Source organism: Epinephelus fuscoguttatus, linkage group LG2, assembly GCF_011397635.1.
Source record: "Epinephelus fuscoguttatus linkage group LG2, E.fuscoguttatus.final_Chr_v1".
Classification (NCBI taxonomy): domain Eukaryota; kingdom Metazoa; phylum Chordata; class Actinopteri; order Perciformes; family Serranidae; genus Epinephelus; species Epinephelus fuscoguttatus.
Genome location: NC_064753.1, coordinates 26704581 through 26727144, shown reverse-complemented (window position 1 = coordinate 26727144; position 22564 = coordinate 26704581). Strand labels below are relative to the sequence as shown.

The window sequence follows — 22564 nt, the reverse complement described above, 5'->3', positions numbered from 1 at the left end:
TGGTAACAATCACCGTAGGAAATCAAGTAGTCAACCAATGTCAACCACCATCATCCAGTCACAGCTGGCCTCGCTCCAGTGGTGTGGACTCCTGGTCACCTAAGCCCCCTCAGAGATGAAGTTATTGGTAGCCGAGTTGGATGCTGCTGATGGTAGGGATTTGGAGGCAGCCTGCTTGTTTTCCAGGGTGAAGACAAGGCTCTTTATTGCCTGTATTACAGGGCAGCTAGAGAGTGACAGGAAAGGGGGAGAGAGAATGGGGATGACACGCAGCAAAGGGCTGCAGGCTGGAATCAAACCTGGGCCACTGCAAAGGCCTCAGCCTACATGGGGCTGACACTCTACTTGCTGAGCTAGAGGCCGCCCTGACGGAATGTGTTCAAGGGAGGTTGGCATGGAAGAAAGGGGCACACCCTGAATCGTCACCCAGCCACTGATAAAGATTAAGTGGTGTTGGAAAGACATCGTATGTAGCTTTGAAGTGAAAGAAAAACCAGAACACAAATTCATTTGAAAAATAATGTAATGATTGTTACTGGTACACAGTTGAGCCTCGACAGCTTCAGTGCAGTACCACTGAATTTAACTAGATTTACAGAATTGATAAATCAACAGTTTCAGAAAACTAAAGTTAAGTCAGATTTAGAATATAGTTACAAAAATGGTCAATCTTCCCAAAAAAGGCACAGGGGATGTACAGTAGCACTCGCATCCCTCGTAGAGAACATTTTGCATAACTGAATAAATACATCTGCTGCTCATCAATATCAGACTGTGCCACAGTGACAGCACGGTCATCATGCAATTACAGCAGAGTGCAGCACTGTGAATTAGTGGAAGAACACATCATATAAATATCTCTCCAGAAAATATAAAGACTAAATCAAGGATAAAAGGTATTTAGTACCATTAATCAAAAACATTAATTGGAAGATTTCAAGCATATACAGTATTTATAATATCTGCCAAAATTATATTCAACAACCACCTTAAAACAAACTATCCTATATATTGAGTAAAATGTGCAATTAATAGCATTTGGGAGAGCAGGTTGTGCACTCACACTATACACATCTATTATCAAAAAAACACCTGAACTAGTTATTGCCAAAGAATCACGAGTTTATCCGAATATTGAATTCTGGGTCAATCTAGCATCTAAGTATCAATGTTCCTCTGTATAAGGACAGGTGCTGAGTCCGTCCAGTGGTCTTAAATTTAAAATTACAACAATATTTAAATGCTGTACTGTTATTTTAAGACATTAGGATATCACACAGTGCTTGTTTCTCACCAGTTTTAAATGGCACTGGATCCATTTCCCCTGATGTATCTCAAACCACTCTCTCATTCAGCAGGTAGTAAACTTCCCAGACAGACACTTTTAAAAGGTGTCCAAATGACAAAGTCTTTGCAGCGCACTGGAGGTTCGCCAGGAAATTCTGATTGCACCATAAATACTTGTTAACGTCTTAATGCACTAACCTCACCGTCACCATCACTGCTTATTTTCTGTTATATTATTTCTCTCCACAGAGAAGCATTATCTGGAAAAATGTTACTACAAAACTAAGTGATATTATAGCTTCATACAGTATGTTTAACCTTTCCCTTTGTGCAAACACCAGGCCTTTTTCTTTAAATAGCCCGTGGTTATAGTTGACATCCGACCTCATTGTCATTTTATTCTGAAATGTCAAAATTGCACACATAATATATTTATGACACTTGCTATATAGATGATTTATTGCTGGCTTTTTCCCATATGCTGCTTTGAAACCATGTCACTCGTCATCCACCTGTCACTGTCCAGTTCACTGGATCAGTAACTTAAGTGCCTGAAATTCACTGCGCACTAAACTAGAGACTGGTTTGAGTCAAAGCCCTTGTCTGTCCCTTTGCTTTCAAATATTTACCCATTCAGCTATGGTTAATATGTATAGCATCTCCTCGGTGCCTTACCAGAAGGCTTCTATAAAAGTTTAATAAAACCCCTTCAGAAAGAGAAGAGGAAATATCTACCACAGGTTGAAGTCCTCACAGCTCCACTTTGCCCTATCAGTATCACCTGCTTCATGATACTAAAAATAAAGGCCCTTTTATCTGCTTCAAAAATAGAGTAAATCTACAAAGACCCTGAAATCACACTATTTGCTGCTTACAGTGACACCCCAACACAGCCATTAAAATATGGGCACTTGGAGCGGAAAGCATTAATTTGTGCAAAAGGAGAAAAAAAGCCCCATTACATTCAACCAGGCCAGATCCTCTTTGATTTTACCACGTAGTAAAATACTAGTTAGCAGTGTTATTTTCTGTTCCTCTTTCTGAAATAAAACTAGGTAAAATATTCTATTGTCAATTACTTTCCTGGAAGGTATAAACAAATTGAGTACTTGGAAATCAGTGTTCAGTGAAATGCATCATTGCTGCTGCAGTAAAAACGGGCATTTTCTTATTTCAAGCATTCCTACCTGGATTACATTTTTCTATTCCATTACAGTGGGGAAGACTTACCGACCAACGAGAACTCAACAAAAGGACAACTTAACTGACAGTACAGCTACACACATACTTAAATTCCAATTATAGCTTTAAAATGTGTATTGAATATTGGAGAGGAAGCTCTCAACTCAACATTAAAATATATAAAAGCACTCTTTGTGTGGGTCATACAGTATGAAGTAGACAAAAAATACATCTATAATAAAAATGCATTAAGTATGATGATCTTTCACAGTCAAAGGAGACCTCACAGTAACAACTCACTGGCCAATAAGGAGGATGTGCTTTGGTTTATCTGAATTCCTCAGCTGTAATGGACAATAATGGTTCAGTCCTATAGGGAACACCTCAGTTTAGAAACTACCTCAGCTTTCGATGCAGCAACAACGGTGCAAATTCTAGCTTATAAATTATTAAATCAGAAGTCAAAAGTTAAATTTTTCTATTTCTCATTTTCCTTCTTGGTATTTAAGAAAGAGGTAATAGAAAATAAGATGATTAATTGTTACACAAACCTGTGTTGAGCTCAGAAGAGTGAGCCTGAGCGCCCCACATCTTCAGACAGTATCATTAGCAAGAGTCTCTGTCGAGAGCCAGATCCTTGCCCCATTCAGAAATTTGCTAATGGGGGTCCCATGGATGCTGCGGCGACACAGGTTTCCCATTGGGGTGAAAGGGAAGGAGGAGGTAAGGAAGTCTGGAGGTGTAGGGGGGTCATATGGGGAACTGGCCTTAAAATACATCCTCCTTTGGTCTGAGAGGGGCCCACTTGGGCTGGGGAGTGGCGTGCTGCCTGGAGTGGGTCCCTTATATTGCCTGAGCTGGCGCTGTAGTATCTCAATTTCATCTACCAGTTGGGAGAGCTTGTGGTAGGCGGTGATGGGGCCTCCTCTGGGAATGCAGGCCTCAGGAACCCACCGTAGAAAGTAGAGCTTCCAGAGAGCCATGTGTGAGGGCGTGAGCAGGGGAATCAGGAGGCCCTGCTGATCAACAGGCCGAGAGAACCAGTCCCTGAAGAAGCGCTCGGACGGGCTCTCGTCTTTTACTGGTGACAAGTAAGGCTTCAGCTCCGACACCAGAGAGCCCCGTCGGGGCAACGAATCCTCTCCACCCTTCAGTCCATTGCGCAGAGAAGCAGGCGTTCCTCGCAGTGTGGAACTGTAGGTTTTCTGCTGGAGGAAGGACACAATTCATCATGTTTAGTGAGGACAATTTAATCCTATCTAAACAAAGCTCGCTTATTCCTGGTCCAATTAGTGCATCGCTACCTGCATTATAACATCCTCATGATCCTGAAACCTACACCTTAAGAAAAAAAAGATTATTTTTTCCTGTGTAATAATTCACCTTCTGTGCATCTTTTAAAGTTGCTGATGACACACAAAAAAAGCTGCCCATGAAAATCTCAGCAGCAATAATCCAAACTGCTGACTGGATGGATTCATGTCAAACATTTACTCCATCAGAAATTGTGTGCATTTCAGCAAAATAAAAAAAACTAACACCTACCAACTTGAGGTAATTGTAAGAGAGCAGAGAGTTGAGGTCACCTAATTTGAAATTATCCACACATCATTACTGATCCTAGTCTGACTTTGAGAATAAGAAGGCCGTGGTGTGGTGAGCACCTTATATTAATTAGAAATCACAGGCACAGAGACAGCTGCACTGTATTTACACTCTGGGATAACTAAAAATAACATGAAGGCACAAATTCACTAAACAAACCTGAGGGCTTTACCACGAGGCCACTTCAACAGAGCCAGGATCTCTTTGTCTGAGCTGCTGTATATTCTGCAGCTCTTTAAATTTTTATAAGCAAATTTAATGTTATACTTCAGAACTTCGTACATTTCGGTCTGACACTGTCCCATAATGAAGGATACGTGTAAGTCACTATAGTTTTGGACGAACCAAAGTGAATTTTATTTTACTCATTGAATATTATCTGTGACAAATACCAACAGTCTGATCTGTTAGCTGTAATATACCAGCTGTGTAAAACAGACTTCAGCAAATCAGAAATTAGCATATAAACATAACCTTAAGTGGTAACATTATGATTTGATGGAATTGCACTGCATTTTATATTTTATAGAAAATGAACAAATGAACCCACACACACATTCAGTAGTTCAGTAAGAGGAAGAACAACCCCGTGAATACAGCAAAACCATATTCCTCCACCTATTTTCTACAACACTGATATACTGTAAGTTCCTGTGTGAGAAAAAAAAAAAAAAGCAACACTATACACACAGTAAGCACTTCTGTAATTGCACTGCTTCGTTCAGTGGTATTTATGTAACGTTACGGGTCAAGAAGTTGGATGAAGTACATTTATAACACATTCCCTCAGCTGACAATCTGTATCATATATTCACAGTAATTTACTAAAAGGAGCTGTGAAAGGTGCTTTTGTTGATTTCAGGCCTTGACTCGGAGCTTAAACTGGTCCTGACCAGGTTAGCTGTGAAGCATAGGTTACCATAGCAATCTAGCTAGGTTAAGAGAGAGCCACCTTCGTAGGACAGGAAACTCTGGCTTTAAACTCAAAATACCTCAGTAACCTACTAATCTTGCTTCCTGATACAGCCCTCTGGTCAACTGATGTGTTTGGGTGTGGATGTTTAAGAAGTCCTTGCACACTAAAAACTGGCTACATGTGAACAGGAAGGACTGCAGACTCTACGGCTTTCATTCAACATGGCCTAAGATTAAAAGTCTATCCTGAATTATATGTTTGTTATGTATCCAAGGTAGTAAAAGAAGAGAGCATACACATAAAACAATGTGCTGCTGCAACTGCTCCTATAAACTTTTAAAGCTCAGAGTGTTGTGTACCTTCGTGCGTCTGAAGGTTTTCACTTCTCCATTCTGCACGCAGGCCGCTCCTTTGCCTACGTACATGGGGTTGTTAAACAGGGTTTGGTCTTTGGTGGAGTACTGCTGCGACCAGTCCCAAACAGGAGGGAAATACACAACCTGGTCCTCTCCTTGAGGGATGGCTTTATTCTTGGCAAAGTCCTGGAGAGTAAACACAAGGTTATTTATACTCTAGAAGGTTTTTTTTTTGTCATTGTGTACAGTAAGACTTAGGATGACTCTCCGTGCAAATAAACCGAGAAAACACGACTGCCATAATTTGCTTTTGTCAAATCCAGTGGTTACTTTTCCAACCACAAGCTAAATGTTTTCTTATCTGAGTGCATTATACGTTGCACTCTTTCCTGTCAATAATCTGACACACACAGAAGGAAATTATAGTCTCTGACATGAGATGATACCACAAAAACATGTTGCTTTGTCACATGCTATCATCTGCAATTATAACACATGCTTTATTCTTCTTGGACCACAGACATATGGATTTTTACAGACATATGGACACATTCTTATAGATCTTATTTTTCATATTTAACTTAAATCATACAATCTTACAATCACACGTGTGCATCTCTCACCATCAAGTGCTGAGCACGCTGTTTGGGAGAGTTGAAGAGGAAAGTACTGAAGAGTGGGATCCACATGCTATCACTCAGTACAGTCAGATAGGCCTCTGTGAACTCGAACGCTGCCGGGTACTGGTTCATCATCTGCCACACGCAGTCCAGGAACAGCATGAACAGTGGAGACTTGATCGAGAGAACAAAGAAAAACAAACAAGAAGCATAAGTGCTTTGGCATTTCTTTTAGATCTCTGAGGGGGTTATTTACTGTCAGACAAATACCTCCTCTTTGTCATTCTTCTTTAAGTGGTTGCATCTGTCCAAGAAGCGATGGCCAGCCATCACCCACTCCTTCTGCACCAAACTCTGAAAGCCAACGAGGCTGCGATAATGAGGATCCAACATGAGCTGCACCAAGGAGGACACTACGCAGGTCAGGTCTCTGTCTTCCTCCTCTGTACAGGTAGGGAAAAAAGGGGGAAACCAAAAGCATGAACAAGGTGTTTGCACAGAAAGCACTTTCAATGGCACTGCGATAATATGTTAATGATTCTAATTTGTATTCTAGCAGGTGTGCAACATGTTTGATGGATTAACACAATTAAAAGTTCACTATGCACCATGCAGTTCAATGCTGTTGCTCTGCAGCTTCCTGGTTTGAAACTGTTCAGCTTGACCTCGTAATAATATGGACTGACGACGACAACTTAAAAAGTGCGAGTTTTACCTTGGAGAACAACTGAAACATTCTTCCCATCCAGGTGGTACACAATCTCAGCTGAGTGTTTCAGGAAAGCCCTTCAGTCAAACAGAACATAAATGATTTAATTTTAAGTAACCAGCTTAGCACTCACAACTTTATACTGCGTACCGCAGAAAAATGTCAGTGTCTCGGCAAGATATGATTAAAAATAAATGATATAAATATAATTTTCAAGTCGCTGTGCTTGTGACTAATGGCCCAGACGACAGTGCCATCACCATCCCATTGATTTCAAGGCTGAGTAATGCATGCTGTAACGCTGTAACTTGTCTCATGAGTGTATATTCACACAACAACAGTATAGAAATAAGTGTAAAAAATGTACTTCAAATACAAAAGTATTCCACAAATTACACAGTAACTTATATATAAAATGTGTAAATGCAATAACCCTGCTAAAAGCAATACAAAATGTTTATCCAAGTATGTTATGTTCCAGATGAAACTGTGAGGGGAACACAAACGTTGTGAATGCTAGTAAGACATTTTCATTTTGGCTCTTTATAGACTACGATGTTTATAAAGATTATGAAGAGCTATCATGCAGTGTCAGGGTGTTTACATACCTGACGTACTCGAGCCACCGAGAGTTTTCAATAGATGTGAGCCATCTCTCCTCCGACTCCTCAAAAGGATCTGCACACAATCAGAACAGTCAAACACTTGTACACCTATAAAACCATACACAAGCATGTCGAGAAATCCTTTAATGTCCACTTGAAAAAAACATGTATCAGGATATATTTCACACTCAGTGAACACTAACAGTGGTTCTCTACTGTAACTTTTGAAAGAGGCAATGAGGCTCACCTATGACGCAGATCTGCCTGACTTTAACAAACGCAGTCTGGATGTCCTGGATGTTAGGGAGATACTTGTCGAGATCTGACCGGACTACTTCACTGCGCTGTGGGTGGCTTTTTGTGATGGCGGTGAAAACCCTACCACGACACAAGAAAGACATTGATGATTGGGTTAGAGAGGTCTTAACACAGCTGTAGCATCATCTCAGCAATACATCGACTTTTTATAAACAGAACACTGGGAAAATTAGCTGCATTACCAAAAAAAGTGAGAAAAAGAAATGTTTAGACCATAATATCAACACTTCTCATTTCACTGCTGCTGCTGAACATCAGTTGGCTGCTACTGAGTTCCAGTGTAAAAGAATAAGCAGAAACAATATATTTACTACATGTTTTCAATCTGAGTGAAGCAGAGGAGTTTGGTGTACCTCTGCTCGATCTTCTTCTGCTGCACTGGATCATTTATGCTGGCCATGCGGACAAGAGCACTTCCATTTGGGTGATTCCAGCACCAGATCTACAAGGAGCAATGAAGATAAATCAGTGGGCAAATAAAAACGATGCTGTGATCAATTAAACTGGATGGTTCTCGGAATTGACAGAAAATTATTTAGTCCATTGGTGATCCTTGAATGTGCCACTAAAATAACATTATAGGCCTAATAATACATAACTGAAAGGCATGAGGTATTCCTGAGCAAGGTCTGACAACCAGCAGACAGTTAATGGAGATATCAGGATACTCACAGGGATGCGCTGATCAGTGAAGTATATGGAGTACTGCTTTAGATCCTGATCTGCCAGAGAAACTGGGACCACAATATACTCTGGAAGACTAAAAAGAAGAGTTGGGGAAAGACTGGTGTTACACAGGAATCAAACACAAGACAAAATCAACAACAGAAGAATCTAAGAAAACCCACAACTTCTAGATGTCAGAAACTGACATCTTAAAGCAGAATATTTACATTTATTGAACACTGTATCTCTTACCAACGGTTCTCTTTCTCATATGAATAAATTAAGTTTGTTGCTTCATGCTGACATACCATAATACTGTAGTAATGGTACAAAAAGCCTTGGTTGATGTACTGTAAATTACGTCTTAGCACAAGATTTGTTTTAATATCTAAGCTGGTGAGCATCTTTAGCAGGGAGTTTTTTGTGATTGAGGGAAAACTGAGTCAGAGCGTACAGTAAGTATTGTTTTAGCCCCATGTGAGGTGTACAGTGTGGTGCAAGCTACTATTATGCAATTTTCAGTCTTCTCTCAAATTCCACATAAAACACTGTACAATCCTTACTTTGAAACCAACCATGATGTCACCACTGAACTCAGATGAATAGCACGTATTGTCCAAAACAGACTCGCATGTTACACTGAGACATTCACAGAAATGTTTCCTCGTGAAGTGAGGAAAAAAGGCTAACAGTGTAAATACACTGTCTTGCCAAAACATACCAGGTATGAGTAAAGGGTGAAATTTAGAGTGTCTGTAACAACTAAGACCAACTGAAGGAGCTACAAACATGCTCTGCCTATGACGCCCATCATAAATTGCCAACAACAGACAACGTGACCTGAATACCTTTGCGAGATGGCATAACTCTCATTGATGGAGCACACCCTCCACTCCGATGCCCCTGTTCTCTTGATCTCCCGATCCCAGTCCGATGGACGGTCAAATATGGGGGGCCGCAATCCTCCTCGAGGGGCGGAACCATTGACTCGCTCCGCTGGAAATACAGACACACTTTGAGATTATTTCTGGAGCATCATGCAAAGAAATAAGTAATAATCCCTCTCAGTCATCACTTATGACCCACTAGTAGTATATGGAGGTGTATTTATCTGCAGAGTCTCTGTCTGTATTATGCTATTTTGCTGTGTTCAGGATGTTTGCACAGGTAAAGCAGAAGGTGACACAAAGTAGAGTTGTTTCAATACCAATACCAGAATCAGAAATGCCTCTGACACTGCCTAACATGTTAGATTGAGTACCAGCAAGTATGCTAGTCTAAGCACTGATCTGATACCACATAATTTATTAATAGACTTCTAAAATACTTTCAAACCTGTATAAAACAGAACTAACCATAAGCAGCACACATCCAAGAGGAAGTTATGGAAATTGTGGACACAGCAAAGAAAAAATGCAAGAGGAACAAGAGTAAATCTGAGGTTGGCTTTCACTTTTGCTGGCTATACTGTTTACAAACAACAACCGACAATCCCTGCATAGTTTACCTTTAAACATGGATTAACAGGGAAGAAAAGAGTTTCAAACACCATGCTGTGTCTTTACAAAGCAATAGAAGAAATATGCCATGCTGTATGCGCACCTTTGGATTCATGGTATCGCCGCCCTTGATACTCAAAGCCAAACAGCAGTTGAAGATCAGCTGGGTGGGAATAGTGGGCAATAGCAAGGCAAACCTTAAACAAAAAGAAAAGTGCTTTAATGGGACATACAGTACAATATAACAGAAGGACAGCTCAATGGAGGAATTAATTAAATAAAATCAAGGCAGATTAGGTTTCATCCCAACCATTCAGCCTCCAAACCCAGGTTCACACATATTCTTTGACCGTACAAACACGAGAACAAGTGAAACCTGGGAAAGCAAATGTTTAACTGACAGCCTCCAGTGCTCTGGGTTTACAGCACTGAATCTCCCTGTGGCTCCACTGGAGTCACACAAAGCAGTCCATTCAGTAGTAAAGCTGTGAATAACATGAGAGGACACAGAAAAAGTGTGTGTGTAGACAAGGCTGCTCCCAACTCTGTAATTTCCTATGGCAAAATAAGCTATTATAGGTTGGGTTAATTCCATATGTCACAAAGAGAAAAAAAGAAAAAAGAACTGAGCCCCGTTTTAGGTTCACACTGTAATTACGTACATGGTGTCCATAAATAAACTCACAAGGAGTGAGGGAGGGCAGACTCATTTCTATTTCTGCTCTTTACATATCATCCTACCATATTCTGTTTCTATGCAGCAGGGTACATTAAATAAGGTGAATACTGCATTTTAAATAAATTAAATGGAGACTTGTATCACTGGTTATAAACCTGTACAGTACAGTGCCATACTGGACTACTGTTGTTGGCCAAATGTGCTGCAGGTATGTGCTGTGGAGCTCCAAAACCTACACAAAAATTGCTCCCAGATGACTCGAAAGATCAGACATGCACATTCACATTCATGTACATTTCACTGGCACACTGTAAAGAGATATACAGCTGCCTGACTCCTGTAGTGAGACAGCAGGGAGCCAAGAGCTCCTAAAGACCTTCGTGCATATAATTCCCAAATACATATTTATTTCCAGGACTTCTACAACTCCAGATACCACAGTGTATTTAATGCAACATCTGTGCTTACAGAGCGTGACAGTGCTGAATGTTTGTTTTGTTACTCTTGGCTGCATTTTGAGTTGGTTAAGTACACCTATCAAGCAATCACATGTTCCCAGAGCCTGGCAGGTTCTGTCAGTTGTGTCTGGATGCTAACCCCAGGTTGATGTAAACTCCCGTGGGAATTAATATTCCATGTTACCAGTGACCATTTAAACCCAAACTATTATCTTTCCCTAACCCTAACATAGTGCTTTTTGTGCCTAAACCTAACCAGACTGTAACCGTAGCATTCTTGCACCATAAAACAGTGAGGCAAAAATATTTTAAGCTGCCTCATGAAAGTTTAGCATATCTAAAGTCATCATCTAGCAATGAATGGTTCTGTCCAAGGTGTCAACTTCCTGGTTTGTTTTTTTCCCCCTAGAGAGGATTTGAAAGTCTTGGTAAATTCAGCCAAACCTGAATAGCTACTCGTTACCACAACAACTCACTGCTACACAGCTGAGTAATGTACCAAGGAAGTGCTTGTTTTTCTGGCCTTTAAGATAACATTACAGTTGGTGGCCCCACTTTATCTGCTTATTTAATTATTCTAGGATTACAGTGAAAGCCTCTACATGTGATTTCCTTTAATTTCCCTGTACAACTATCTTCTGAAAACACCTCTAGTCAACCCCAAACAATCAAGACATTATATAAATATATACCGATACTGAGAAATCCGATTTGTTAGTTGAAAATACATCATCTTTTAAATCTATGGCTACAATACAAATATCACTGATTTACAGGTCCCTCAACTGAGCTCTAATCTGAAGAATGAAACATCTGTCCATCTAATCTCTCTGCGCAGGAGATGAGTCAGAGTCACGCTGCCAGTTGTTCTACAATCAGGATCATTCCTTCGCCTTGAATGAGCATTGTTCTCAATGTCTCTTATTCATTGTTTGGCTAATGGCCACGATAAAAATGCCTTTTGAGAGGCTAGTCGTTTCTATTCAGATGGAGGGTGAGAGAGTGGCACATCAAAGTTTGTATGATATAAATGTCCTTGTCGCTGAGGAAGTGGTCATAGCACCGAAACTGAGTGTGTGTATGTAGCGAGCTCACACAGTCAGGAAAGGAAAAGTTTGGTCAGCAACAGCTAGCAGTGAAACGGGCAGGGGAAACTGAGAAAAGAGGAATGAATGAATACTTAGCAATTAGTCATTTGGAGGTATGGCGTTAAGAATGAAAGCCACGGTGTGTAGAATCTTATGTGATTCTTTCAAACTGTTGTAGTTTTCTTCGCACAAAAATTAGCTGATTATTTACATTCAGCCCATTCACCTCAGTGTCCCAAACCCATGCTCATTCCAAGGTCAGCAAATACCCATGCCCCCTCTGTCTCATTGCTACGCACAGGCACCCTTTAGCATCTATGTTTGACGCACAGCTGTCCTTTGGGTGATGCATGTTGTTTAAAATATAAAAGTAACACAAACGATTAATTATAATGAGGTGCTGATCGCTGGCAATAGACTTGATTGTAGAAAACAAGTGGCTCCGTATACATTTCATTTATATTGAGGACGCCTCGGCCTTTGGGCCTTCTTCAAGATCAACTTCTTCATACTAGGGCTGCCACGATTAGTCGACTAATCGATGACTAATCGACTATTAAAATAATCAGTGACTATTTTAGTAGTCGACTAATCGGTTTGAGTCATTTTTCATAGAAAAGTACTATAAAAGTGCCCCAAAATACTCTTACTGCAGCTTCTTACATTCAGATATTGGCAGCTTTACACACACTCCCGTGACAGTGAACTAAAACCCTTTGGCGTGAGTGTGAAACAAGACATTAGATGACGTGATTTTGGTGTTTGGGCGAGACAGACCGATATTTTTCAACATTTTAACACATTTTTTGATGAAATGATTAGTTGACTAATCGAAGAAATATTCATCAGATTAGTCGACAATGAAAATAATCGTTAGTGGCAGCCCTACTTCATACTGAGACACAGGTACACTGATCTGTTTATCGCACAGCTGATGATGATTAAATGATCATGCTACACTATTAGGTTGAGCGAATCACAGTCACATACTCAGTCACACAGCTGACAGTGGTTAGATTATTATACCACAGCATTAGGTTAAAGAATGCTGTAACACATGATTATCGTACTGAATCAGTTACAGTTAGGTCTAGGCACCAAAACCCTTTGGTCAGCTTTAGGAAAGATTATAATTTTTGGCTAAAATAAGTACATTTGTTACTGGGTTACTGTTAGATAATGTGACAATAATAAGTTACGTGAATGACATAATGATGTCATGCCTGCATGTAATGTGAAGTTAAAAGAATGTTGACTTTTGGTATCACACGGGACAGGAACTGTGGTCTCCTAGGTGAAAGTCCTGTGTTTGTTTGACCCACCCACCAGCACTCCCTTCCACCCTTCATGGACTTTCTTGCTCTTTATACTTCATCAGTTGCTCTAAGCATCAAATTCTGTATAGAACTTTTTTTATGTTAAAGAGCTGTGTCTTTGTTCTGACCAGCCGGGGGACTGCAGATGCTCCACTATAATTTGGTGCAGTGCATCATATGGTATCGTTTATGTTTTTAACTGTAGGTGGTTCCTTTTAAATAAATAAATACTGCCATGATTGGGTTTACACTGGAGTTAGCTGAAAGCCCAGTGCATCTCATAAAGATGCTGAGGGGTGCATTTGGCGTCAGTATCACATGAAAAAAGGCGTGGCAAATCTTCAGTATTTGATAACCTGGGAATGAGGACGAGTAGGTGTCCCTGGGTCGCATACATTGGACAAGTGTGGCAGCATCATGCATTTTTTGATGTAACCATTGAGGGCACCACAGTCACAAATGAGAAAAAGAAGGGGCTTTAAATTGCAGTCAGGATATTTTTTTGTCATTTCATATATTCATTTTACTACATCCATTTAGTCAGCTCATGACCCACCTGGACCTTAAGTTGATGTGAATATGACAAACTTTGACCTGATATTTTTAAAAGCATTTCTTAAAAAGGCCACCATCAAACAACTGGATCTGATGTAGAACAAAACTCAGCATCACTTACCTTTTTGGCGCTCTCAGGTCCAGCCTCATCAAAGCAGAACCTTATGATGCGCAAGTCTTTGCAATAGAGGATGAGCTCTGTCGGGTTGAATTTCAGCTTCTGGTTTGACCCCAATACTTTCTTCTTCCCCTTCGTATCATTTACTGGGAGGAACAAACACAAAATATTATTGGAACTTCCTCAAAGTCAGAAGCCAATGCTTTGTGATGTAAGAATGAATTTGAAAGCATCCCCTCTGGATTTTGTGTAATTTTCAGAATTTCACAATGTGTTTGATAGTTGTGGAAGTTAGATAGATAGATCACAGAAACAAGAACTTACCATTTAATAACAAAACTAGAATTACTGCCTTGCGGTTGTATGCCTTGGCGAAACAGCCAAATTGCAGTTATACAACAATGTCTGTCAAGACTCAGGTAGCCATGGCAGCTGACAATGCTCCAAAAATGGATGTTGCTGCAAAGAAGCTTCATATTCTAAAACATGGAAGCTTCTCACACATCTTCCCCCCAGCAGCACAGAGGATCTTTACAAACACCATGGTTTCAAGATGGACACCCAAGATTAGTTTCACCAATTTAGCATGAGTATAAGGCTAAAAATCATTTCAGATGAGGATTACATACTGTGTTCAAGCACTAGCAGTCTTGCCCAAATTATACAAAACACACTGATATTTGATTGTTTTATATTACCCAGTGCTAGGGCCTTATCTCATTCCTCATGCTCCTGTGCTTGTGCAAATCCCATAATGATAGTGTTGTCTTCAGTAGCCCAGATCAGACAGGTCAAAAACAAGCTGGATAAAACAAAGCCCCATGCTTCATCACTGTAGCACAACAAACCTTGCTCCGGGCATTTGCCCTTGCAGTGTCAGCAATCGACAGCAATGAGATACATACACAAGGCTAATCCCAGCCAGGCTGCACTGCCACTAAACACTGCCTTAGCTGTGACCTCACTTGTTATCAGATTGCTGACCAGGAAAAAGCAACAAACGGGATGAGTCAACCAGTCTGTCATAGATTAATGAGGCGCCTATCAAACTTTAATTGTGATTGGAGATCACTCTTGTAAAATGACTAGGTTAGGATGCTAAGTGTTTGTTCTGAAACAGCTGATTGAGTGAGAGATTAAACGTCTGCTAAATGCACTTTAACATTAGCTTGCTTTTATTTATTTAATACCATTAGGGATTTAATAGTTTGCGATATTTTGGCTACTGATAAGACAAAATTATAAAGTATGTGATAAACATTTTGGCTCTGGTAACAAGAATTCCACGTGAGGAAGTCAGTAGGTGAAATTCTGCCACCCATGAAAAGAAAATCTGCAGAATTTATTTAAAAAAAAAAAAAAAAAGTTAAGGTTTGCCACAGATGTCATGTTTCACCAGACATACCTGTCACTACTTGCTCCAGACAGGTGAGGGGAATGTCGTGTTCTCCAAGCAGGAGGTGGGACAACTGGGACCTCTGTGGTAAGGGAAAAACAACAAAAAAGGTATGTGTGACATCTTGTAGACATTACCCATAACACTGAAATATTATCCTCTTATATACCCCTGAGTACATCCAGTGGATGACCTCAGACTGAGTCATGATCAAGTTCCATTTTGTTATTATGGCAACAATCTGCCACATAGCTGGAAATGACGTCTGTTCTCTCACTTCTTGTGCGATATCTCTGACAATGTAGTGCAGGAAAGTACACAAGTTTTCCTTCCTCCTAGCCAGCTGCACTGCACATACAAACATGGTTGTGGAAATACAAGCATTTAAGCTTCTCGGCAGTGTGCTGATGGCACCAAAACAAAGCAGATACAAGAGATTTCGGCACACTTAGTGTAGATCTGTGAAATGTTTCTTATTTTGAGGGGGGCTTTTGTTCACTATAAAGTGAAACACCACATTGACCAGTGTGCAGTGATCTGATGCTTTCGGCACCTTAGCAAAGTTTCAGCTGGGTGAAGCAGTGGTCATCCTGCATTACAAATATAAAACTAAAACTGCAGCCATGGTAGATCGATTTATTTCAAGCCCAATAAAACTTAGACACTTTTAGGCATTGTATGAGGAAGTTAAAAATGTGGTTTTAACAACTATGGTATCATGAAGACAGAACGTCAAACAGACAGCCTTACACTGTATCTTTTATCTACCTCTTCTAAGAATAACTAAACATTATAACAGCACAGTTTAACTTCTTTAAAGTCGGACTACTCAAATACCTGTTTAGAAGGAGCATCTTGAGGGATGAAGGAGACCTTAAAGTTGGTGCATATCAACTTTCCCCATAGGTCATCCTGGCTGCTTTCAGCGCTGATGCATTTCCTCACAAAGTTCACCTCATTAACTACAATCTCTCCTGGGGACAAACAAACAAGAGACAAAAATAAGATGTGTTAAACCTGCAGTCAACTGGTTTATACATAAAGTGAAGATTAAGATGAAGATTAATTAATTGGTTTGGCTTTGACTTTCTGACATTATTTTAGAGTCAATCTGTTACAGATACTGTTGAAAAGGAATAATGACAACCTGACAAGTACAGAAATAAATACTAGAAGAAATTAACTCAAACTTTTACTACTAATACATGCTTATATTAATATCAAAACCAGCTCAAACTTTAGCTACTCAAAGCAAAGGATTTCAAGCCTGTGACAACTTCAGTGATAATTTTTTGACTATCAAAAAGCACAGCAGACACTGTATAACATATAACATTATTTTCTCTAAAAATCAACAGCTATGCAACCAAGCAGGAAGCTGAGGTCACTCATACATATCTCATCTCTAATGCTTTTCTCTAATAGTAGCACGGATATGAAAGGCTGTGTTGCAAAAACCAAATGCAAATTCATTTTAAAAAGCCAGTGCTACTTTACTCAGTTTCTGTTAGGCAAAAAAATAATCTAAATAAATAAATAAGCCAAAATTCCCTGTATAAAGTTTCTGTGATGAGAAGTGGGGCAGTAACCCCCTATCAGTTCTGCTAGGCTATATGCTACATAGATTGAGCTTTAGACTGACGCTGCATGCTTGTGTATATTTTACGAGTAACATGACCCTTATCTCTTAACATGACCGAAAACAATTAATGTTACTGTAAAAGTTGCCCCAGGGATTTTTTAAAAGATGAAGGCTGGGGCAGCAGGGTGGAGTCCTACAGACAGAGTAACATCAAAGGACTGCCTGAGAGCAGCATGGAGCAGATGCACAGTCAGTTCAAAACAAGTCGGCTGGTCATGAAACTTGTTCGTCTGTTGGGCTACAAAATCAGGATGCGAAACGAATGACAACCCGTAAGTGGTAAATGCTGCCTGGGAATGGATGGAAAGTTTGTTTTACCAGCCATTTAGTAGAAGCTCCATTAAAATGTTCATGTTGACCTCACTTTAAAATACACAGCACTTAAGTATAGCAGGTTTGCATATGAAGATGTTTTTTCCAGTGGCCCTAAGGAAACCTTAAAAGATGTATAACTGACAAACAACTTATATAAGAGCTATCTTACCTTTATAGAGGACCTAATTGTACATTTACAGTATGTCAAAGAACACACAACGTCACAATTCAAAAGGGTGTGTCGAGCCACTCCCATGAGGCTCCCAAAACAACTGCCTAGACCTGCACCAGAATAAATCATTGAAATGAAGGCTTTCTTGCTGCTCCAGTTAGTTAACTAGCAACACTTTCAATGTAAGTGCCACAAAGGGAAAGTATGAGTTGATTGACACAGCTTGAGATAACTAATGACTCCATATTTAAAATCCACTTTCATGATAGTGTTTTAAAGCAGTTGTCTCATGTAAAAAGGTGACTTTTTACAACTGAAAGGTTGAGACACCACAGGCACAGAGAGGAACTGTGCTGCAAAGGGCACTAAACTGCTGCTTGTGCAAATATCATTGGCACGGTGATGTTTCTAAATCCTTGTGAGAGGATGCACTTGCATTATGAGAAAAAAGCAAAAGTAAAACAACCGAACAAAAGCATTATATAGTGCCTGCACTTTTAACAGTTCAAATTATGGTGGCGCTGATCAACAAATATATTGATGCTTGAGAGACAATTTTATTGTCAAATCTCCTAATACTTTTAGTAGGGAGTGTCTGAGTTGTATCCCTAAAAGTGATGCTGTCAAACGCTGAACAAGAATGATTATGATTATGTACAAAGCAATAACTAAACCTTTTTGTGATGCAAACTATTCTAAGGATAAGACAGAAAGTAAACTTACCTTGAAGTAACTTAGGCTCCAACTTTTTAATAGGTGGTTCAATAGTTTTCTTCACATCAGTCTAGAGAAAAAGTATAAGCAACATAAAAGTTAGTTAAACACTAGCTTATCAGGTGGCTAATGAATAAACAATGGCAATAATGTGTCATAAGGTGGAGAAGAGTTGGAATTTACCAATCAAATGTGTCCTTGTGTTGAAAACAAAGCATGAAATACAAGTTGCTTCTAAGTGTAAAACTGATTTAAAAATAAAGAATAGACTTGTGATTGGGAATCCAGGTTCCCACTACGCCATATTCTTTGTCACCATAGGGCCACATTAAACATCCTGACAGCTGTTATGATTTGTTTTGTTGAATTAATGTTACATAAACTGTTACAAAATGCAGTAAGCAACGCTAAGCCTGGTGCAAGCTGTTTACAGAACGAGAAGGAACTAAAGATACACAGCTGTCAACTATTGCTATTAATACTGTATCCCCAGATACTGCTCATACTTGCATATACAGTGACAGCCTATAAGTGCAAACACTTAAGGGCTGTCGCTGTATGACACAGTCATGAGTTTTTCATCGCTGGCTCTACTCCAGCACAGTGATTTCCAGTGAATGAATGACTATGAGGTTAAAGTGCTGAGCAAGAAGTGTTTGGGTTGGAAGTGAAGGAATCATGGCTTTTTTTTTCCCACACTTGAAGTCATGTTTAAATACAGTTTATCAGCTCTAGCTGTAAATATCCGTAAGTTAAAACGTAAAGTTAGCACACTGACCTTAAAGTTAATGCCTTATTTAAAATCCAGTGTGCAGGAGTACACAGTCAAAACAAAAAATACCCAGAAACAAAGACATGAAACATGAACCTGAAATGGTCTGAGCATATTTTGTTAAATGAGCAAAGCACTGCAACTTCCCAACATAATATACACCCCTCCTCAGAAAGTGTAAAAGGCATTCATTACAACTGGATCCAGATTAGGTGCATCATAAATGTGCAATCACTACAGTGTTTCCTGTGTATTTAATCATAGCTTGCAAGTATTCATTTGGATACAAATTGAGGTAATCACAATGATTTTTGGTCACAGATTACAATTTTGAGGTGGTAACCAGGATCAGAGCATGCCTGTGACAATACGACGATGAACTAAAATACAATCACTGATGCATTATTTCTTAAAAACAAAATGGTAATAGCAAAAATTTTATCTGAATACCAAACACTACCCAACACTAGTCTTGACCTTGCCTGCAAAAACACTGATTACGTGTAGATTGTTGCACCAGCCGCTGTAAGCAAACTGTGACTTTTGGAGAAGTGCATACAGCTGTAGGCAATACAAGGCAAGTATGAGCCCATACCTACACACTGGGTGCCAAATTAGAATTGTGTACCTTTTTCAAAACAGTATCAGATCCAGCACACAGGTTTCAATTCTCCAAATTAAAGAGGAGTTTGGAGAAAAGTCTTGCTGTTTCTAGCAAGTGAGATTTCACATGACTTTAACTTTGAAGACGCCAAGCAGAGGCAAGCTGGTTAAAAAGTTTCTGCACAAACTCTTAAATATTAAAGCTTCTTTTTAGTGTTTGATGGTTGCTACCCACAGCACACAGACTGACCTCATTATGGGACATATGTTCTTCTAATCTAGACCACACGTCAAATTTTAATTTTCTTTCCGCGACACCACAGTCACGGCAACTTCAATCTAAATTAATTCATTATTTGATACTGTATGCGACCATCCGAGGTGAAAAGTTTACTTTGCTGTTATCAGTCACAAGCAAGTACATACCTGCACAGGAGGAAGATAACACTTGAAGGTTGGTTTCATGGGTTTGACAGAAAACATTGTTTATGTCCGCCCTCTCAGCGATGTTCCTAAACGGGCGCTTGGCTGTTGCCAGTGGAAAAAAACAACCCAAAAGGAGCCTTCAATAAAGTTCTGGACAGCCCTTAGCTGAGAAACTCCGACACGTCCGTGTGTAAAATATTCATCGAGACAACCAGGTCGAGCGACGGCACTCCTCCATGTCGATGAGCGGTCAAGTAGCAGATTAAGCTAGCTGGTTGAAAAAGTTGACAGAAGTTAACACTGAGACGTCGGCGTTAGCTTGGTGAGCTAGCTAGCGTAAAGTACTACATGAAGTTTTTAAATGTCGTCCTCACGCAGAGATAAAACAACTAAAATAAGTAAGAGGCGCCCGTTGAGTGTCTACATTTTCTTTCCACCTGTTACTGTGTTAGTTAACCCCCGTGACTTCCTGAATGTCTAACTAATTCAGCCAAACGCAGTACCTGATGCTGTTAAGGACTTAACGGCCATGTTTATAAAGAGCCGAGGTCCAGCCCTACTTCCGGGCTCCGCTGCTGAGCTATATTTTTGTACCGAGACTTTTTTTCATCAAACTTTCTGAAAAACTAAAGCAGGGCACCGGTGTTATGTGCACCTATTTTAACCCAAAGTGATTTAAAATACTGTACGTTATGATAAATGTCGATAATCTTGTCATTTGAAATATAAAACAGCGATTGTCTTGTTAGCGTTCATCAAGTACGCCACCCATGGACTACAACTCCCATGAGATGACAGAATTAGAGGCTATGGGCGTGAGACGGGTCGGCCACCGTCGGTCAGTTGTTTTTTTTTTTTTTTTACAGAAACTTTATTTTTCAAAACACAAACTCTGTGGGAACAACAAAACAGCTTCCATAACATTATAATTATTTAATGTGACACACTGACCAGTTAAAACTACATTTGATAACATGGCTACACGCAGGCGCAGGGCCAACAGAGCATTTTCAATCGAAGGTCACATGAAGTAAACAATTTAAGAAAAAACAACAACACTTATATTATGAAAACTATAGGCTGTGTGTACGCATATCTACCCTATCTATCAATTTCTAATAACGTTAGTAGGCTACTTCTGATTATTAGTTTAAGGAAATTTGTTTTTCAAAATGCCAAATTTAAATCCAACTTCAAACCTAACACATATTTTAAAACAAATCAAGTCATGTTTATTTGTCACATACACAAACATACAAAGTGCAATTTCGACTGAAATTCGTTTGTGCCTTGCTAACTAACAAATAATAATATATACAAAAAAATAGAACACCTTAGGATAAAACAAACATAAGAAAATAAGGAAATATTAAAAGAAACACTTTAACATCATATTAATTATATCAGTACATTTGAGATAAATAAATCAGTGAAACAATATAACAGAATAACCATCAATGAGTTTCAGAAAAATGTAAACAAAATAACCCATACATATAACATATGCAATGTATGGCAGATGCATGAATTGTAATTATGACTCATAAATTATGTGTAGTGAGTTATGGATAAGGAGACAAACAAAATTATAAGAACTGTGTTCACTTTATGCTGATGCTTAGGCAAAAAATATCAGCTCCTAATTCGAAACAGGATGTTTTAGGTTGAACTTCCAGCAGGAATACATTTACTTTAGTTGTCTATTCTATGCACTAGGTGGCACTACAGATTCATAGATTCAAGTAAAATGCAAGACCTCAAACATACTGTATAGGAAACTGATTATAGCTACCAACTTTCCTGCATTTATTTTTTCTCCCGCTTATGCTGTATTTAGCACCACAGTAAGATAACACACTCAGAGAGAGCAGTCTCAGGAGACAGTGGCAGGCAGATGTAAAATAGTCTTAATTGTCTGTCTGCTTTAATGGCAGACTCCCACAATTTGATGGTCTAGCACAGGAGAAAGTGGCTGGCATTTATACTGGGCCTTGATGATGTAATGAGGAACAGGTGTGCAGGCGGGGACAGGTGATAAACAGAGGAGAGTGATTGGAGGACAGACGGGTAATGGGACAAGCCTTTTTCATTGGAGACATTCTGACTCGTAGAAAAAGGACATACAGTAATTAAGGGAATGATGGCTGAATTCAATTTAGTTTCCTTTATTTCAGGTTCCCTGTATTGTGCATGCTGGCTCACTGTCACTATCAGTGGGACACTTGAATGCAACAGAGCCATTGGTAATGTTATCAGTAACACCTGTGCTTTTCCTCCTATGACAAGTCAAAATGTCTGCTGCAGACAGTTCTCAAAGGATATGAAGTTAGCATTGCACAGGTGCAACAGACTAGAAAATTACTGGGATCATCACTGCTGCCTCACACACACTGCCTCTGTCTGTTCAGCCACACTCAAAGCCAGCTTTTGCAATTCAAATCGACTGCTGATACATATCGGCTCAATTTGAAATGCATTTTATTCAAAAACAAATGTTAAAGATACTTCCTAAGATAAAGTTTACATTTAAAATGATCTTTGTATGCT

The 22564-nt window shown here is 39.5% G+C and overlaps 1 protein-coding gene across 2 annotated transcripts; it reads right to left on the bottom strand.

Annotated features, from left to right (window-relative positions):
* Nucleotides 1–505: 505 nt before the first annotated feature.
* mtmr10 (myotubularin related protein 10) lies at nucleotides 506–20605 on the bottom strand. Of its 2 annotated transcripts, none has more exons than XM_049599869.1 (16): nucleotides 20018–20605; nucleotides 18226–18286; nucleotides 16211–16347; nucleotides 15383–15455; nucleotides 13981–14123; nucleotides 9867–9960; nucleotides 9113–9260; nucleotides 8271–8358; nucleotides 7952–8040; nucleotides 7528–7658; nucleotides 7284–7353; nucleotides 6682–6752; nucleotides 6237–6409; nucleotides 5970–6140; nucleotides 5350–5532; nucleotides 506–3674 (listed from the first exon to the last, which is right to left on the bottom strand). In XM_049599869.1, the coding sequence occupies exons 1-16, from the start codon at nucleotides 20072–20074 to the stop codon at nucleotides 3063–3065; spliced, it is 2301 nt and encodes a 766-aa protein (XP_049455826.1). In that variant the 5' UTR covers nucleotides 20075–20605; the 3' UTR covers nucleotides 506–3062. The 2 variants fall into 2 exon arrangements, with proteins under 2 accessions (XP_049455826.1, XP_049455817.1); XM_049599860.1 differs by having other exon boundaries at nucleotides 506–3677; nucleotides 20018–20604.
* Nucleotides 20606–22564: the final 1959 nt, after the last annotated feature.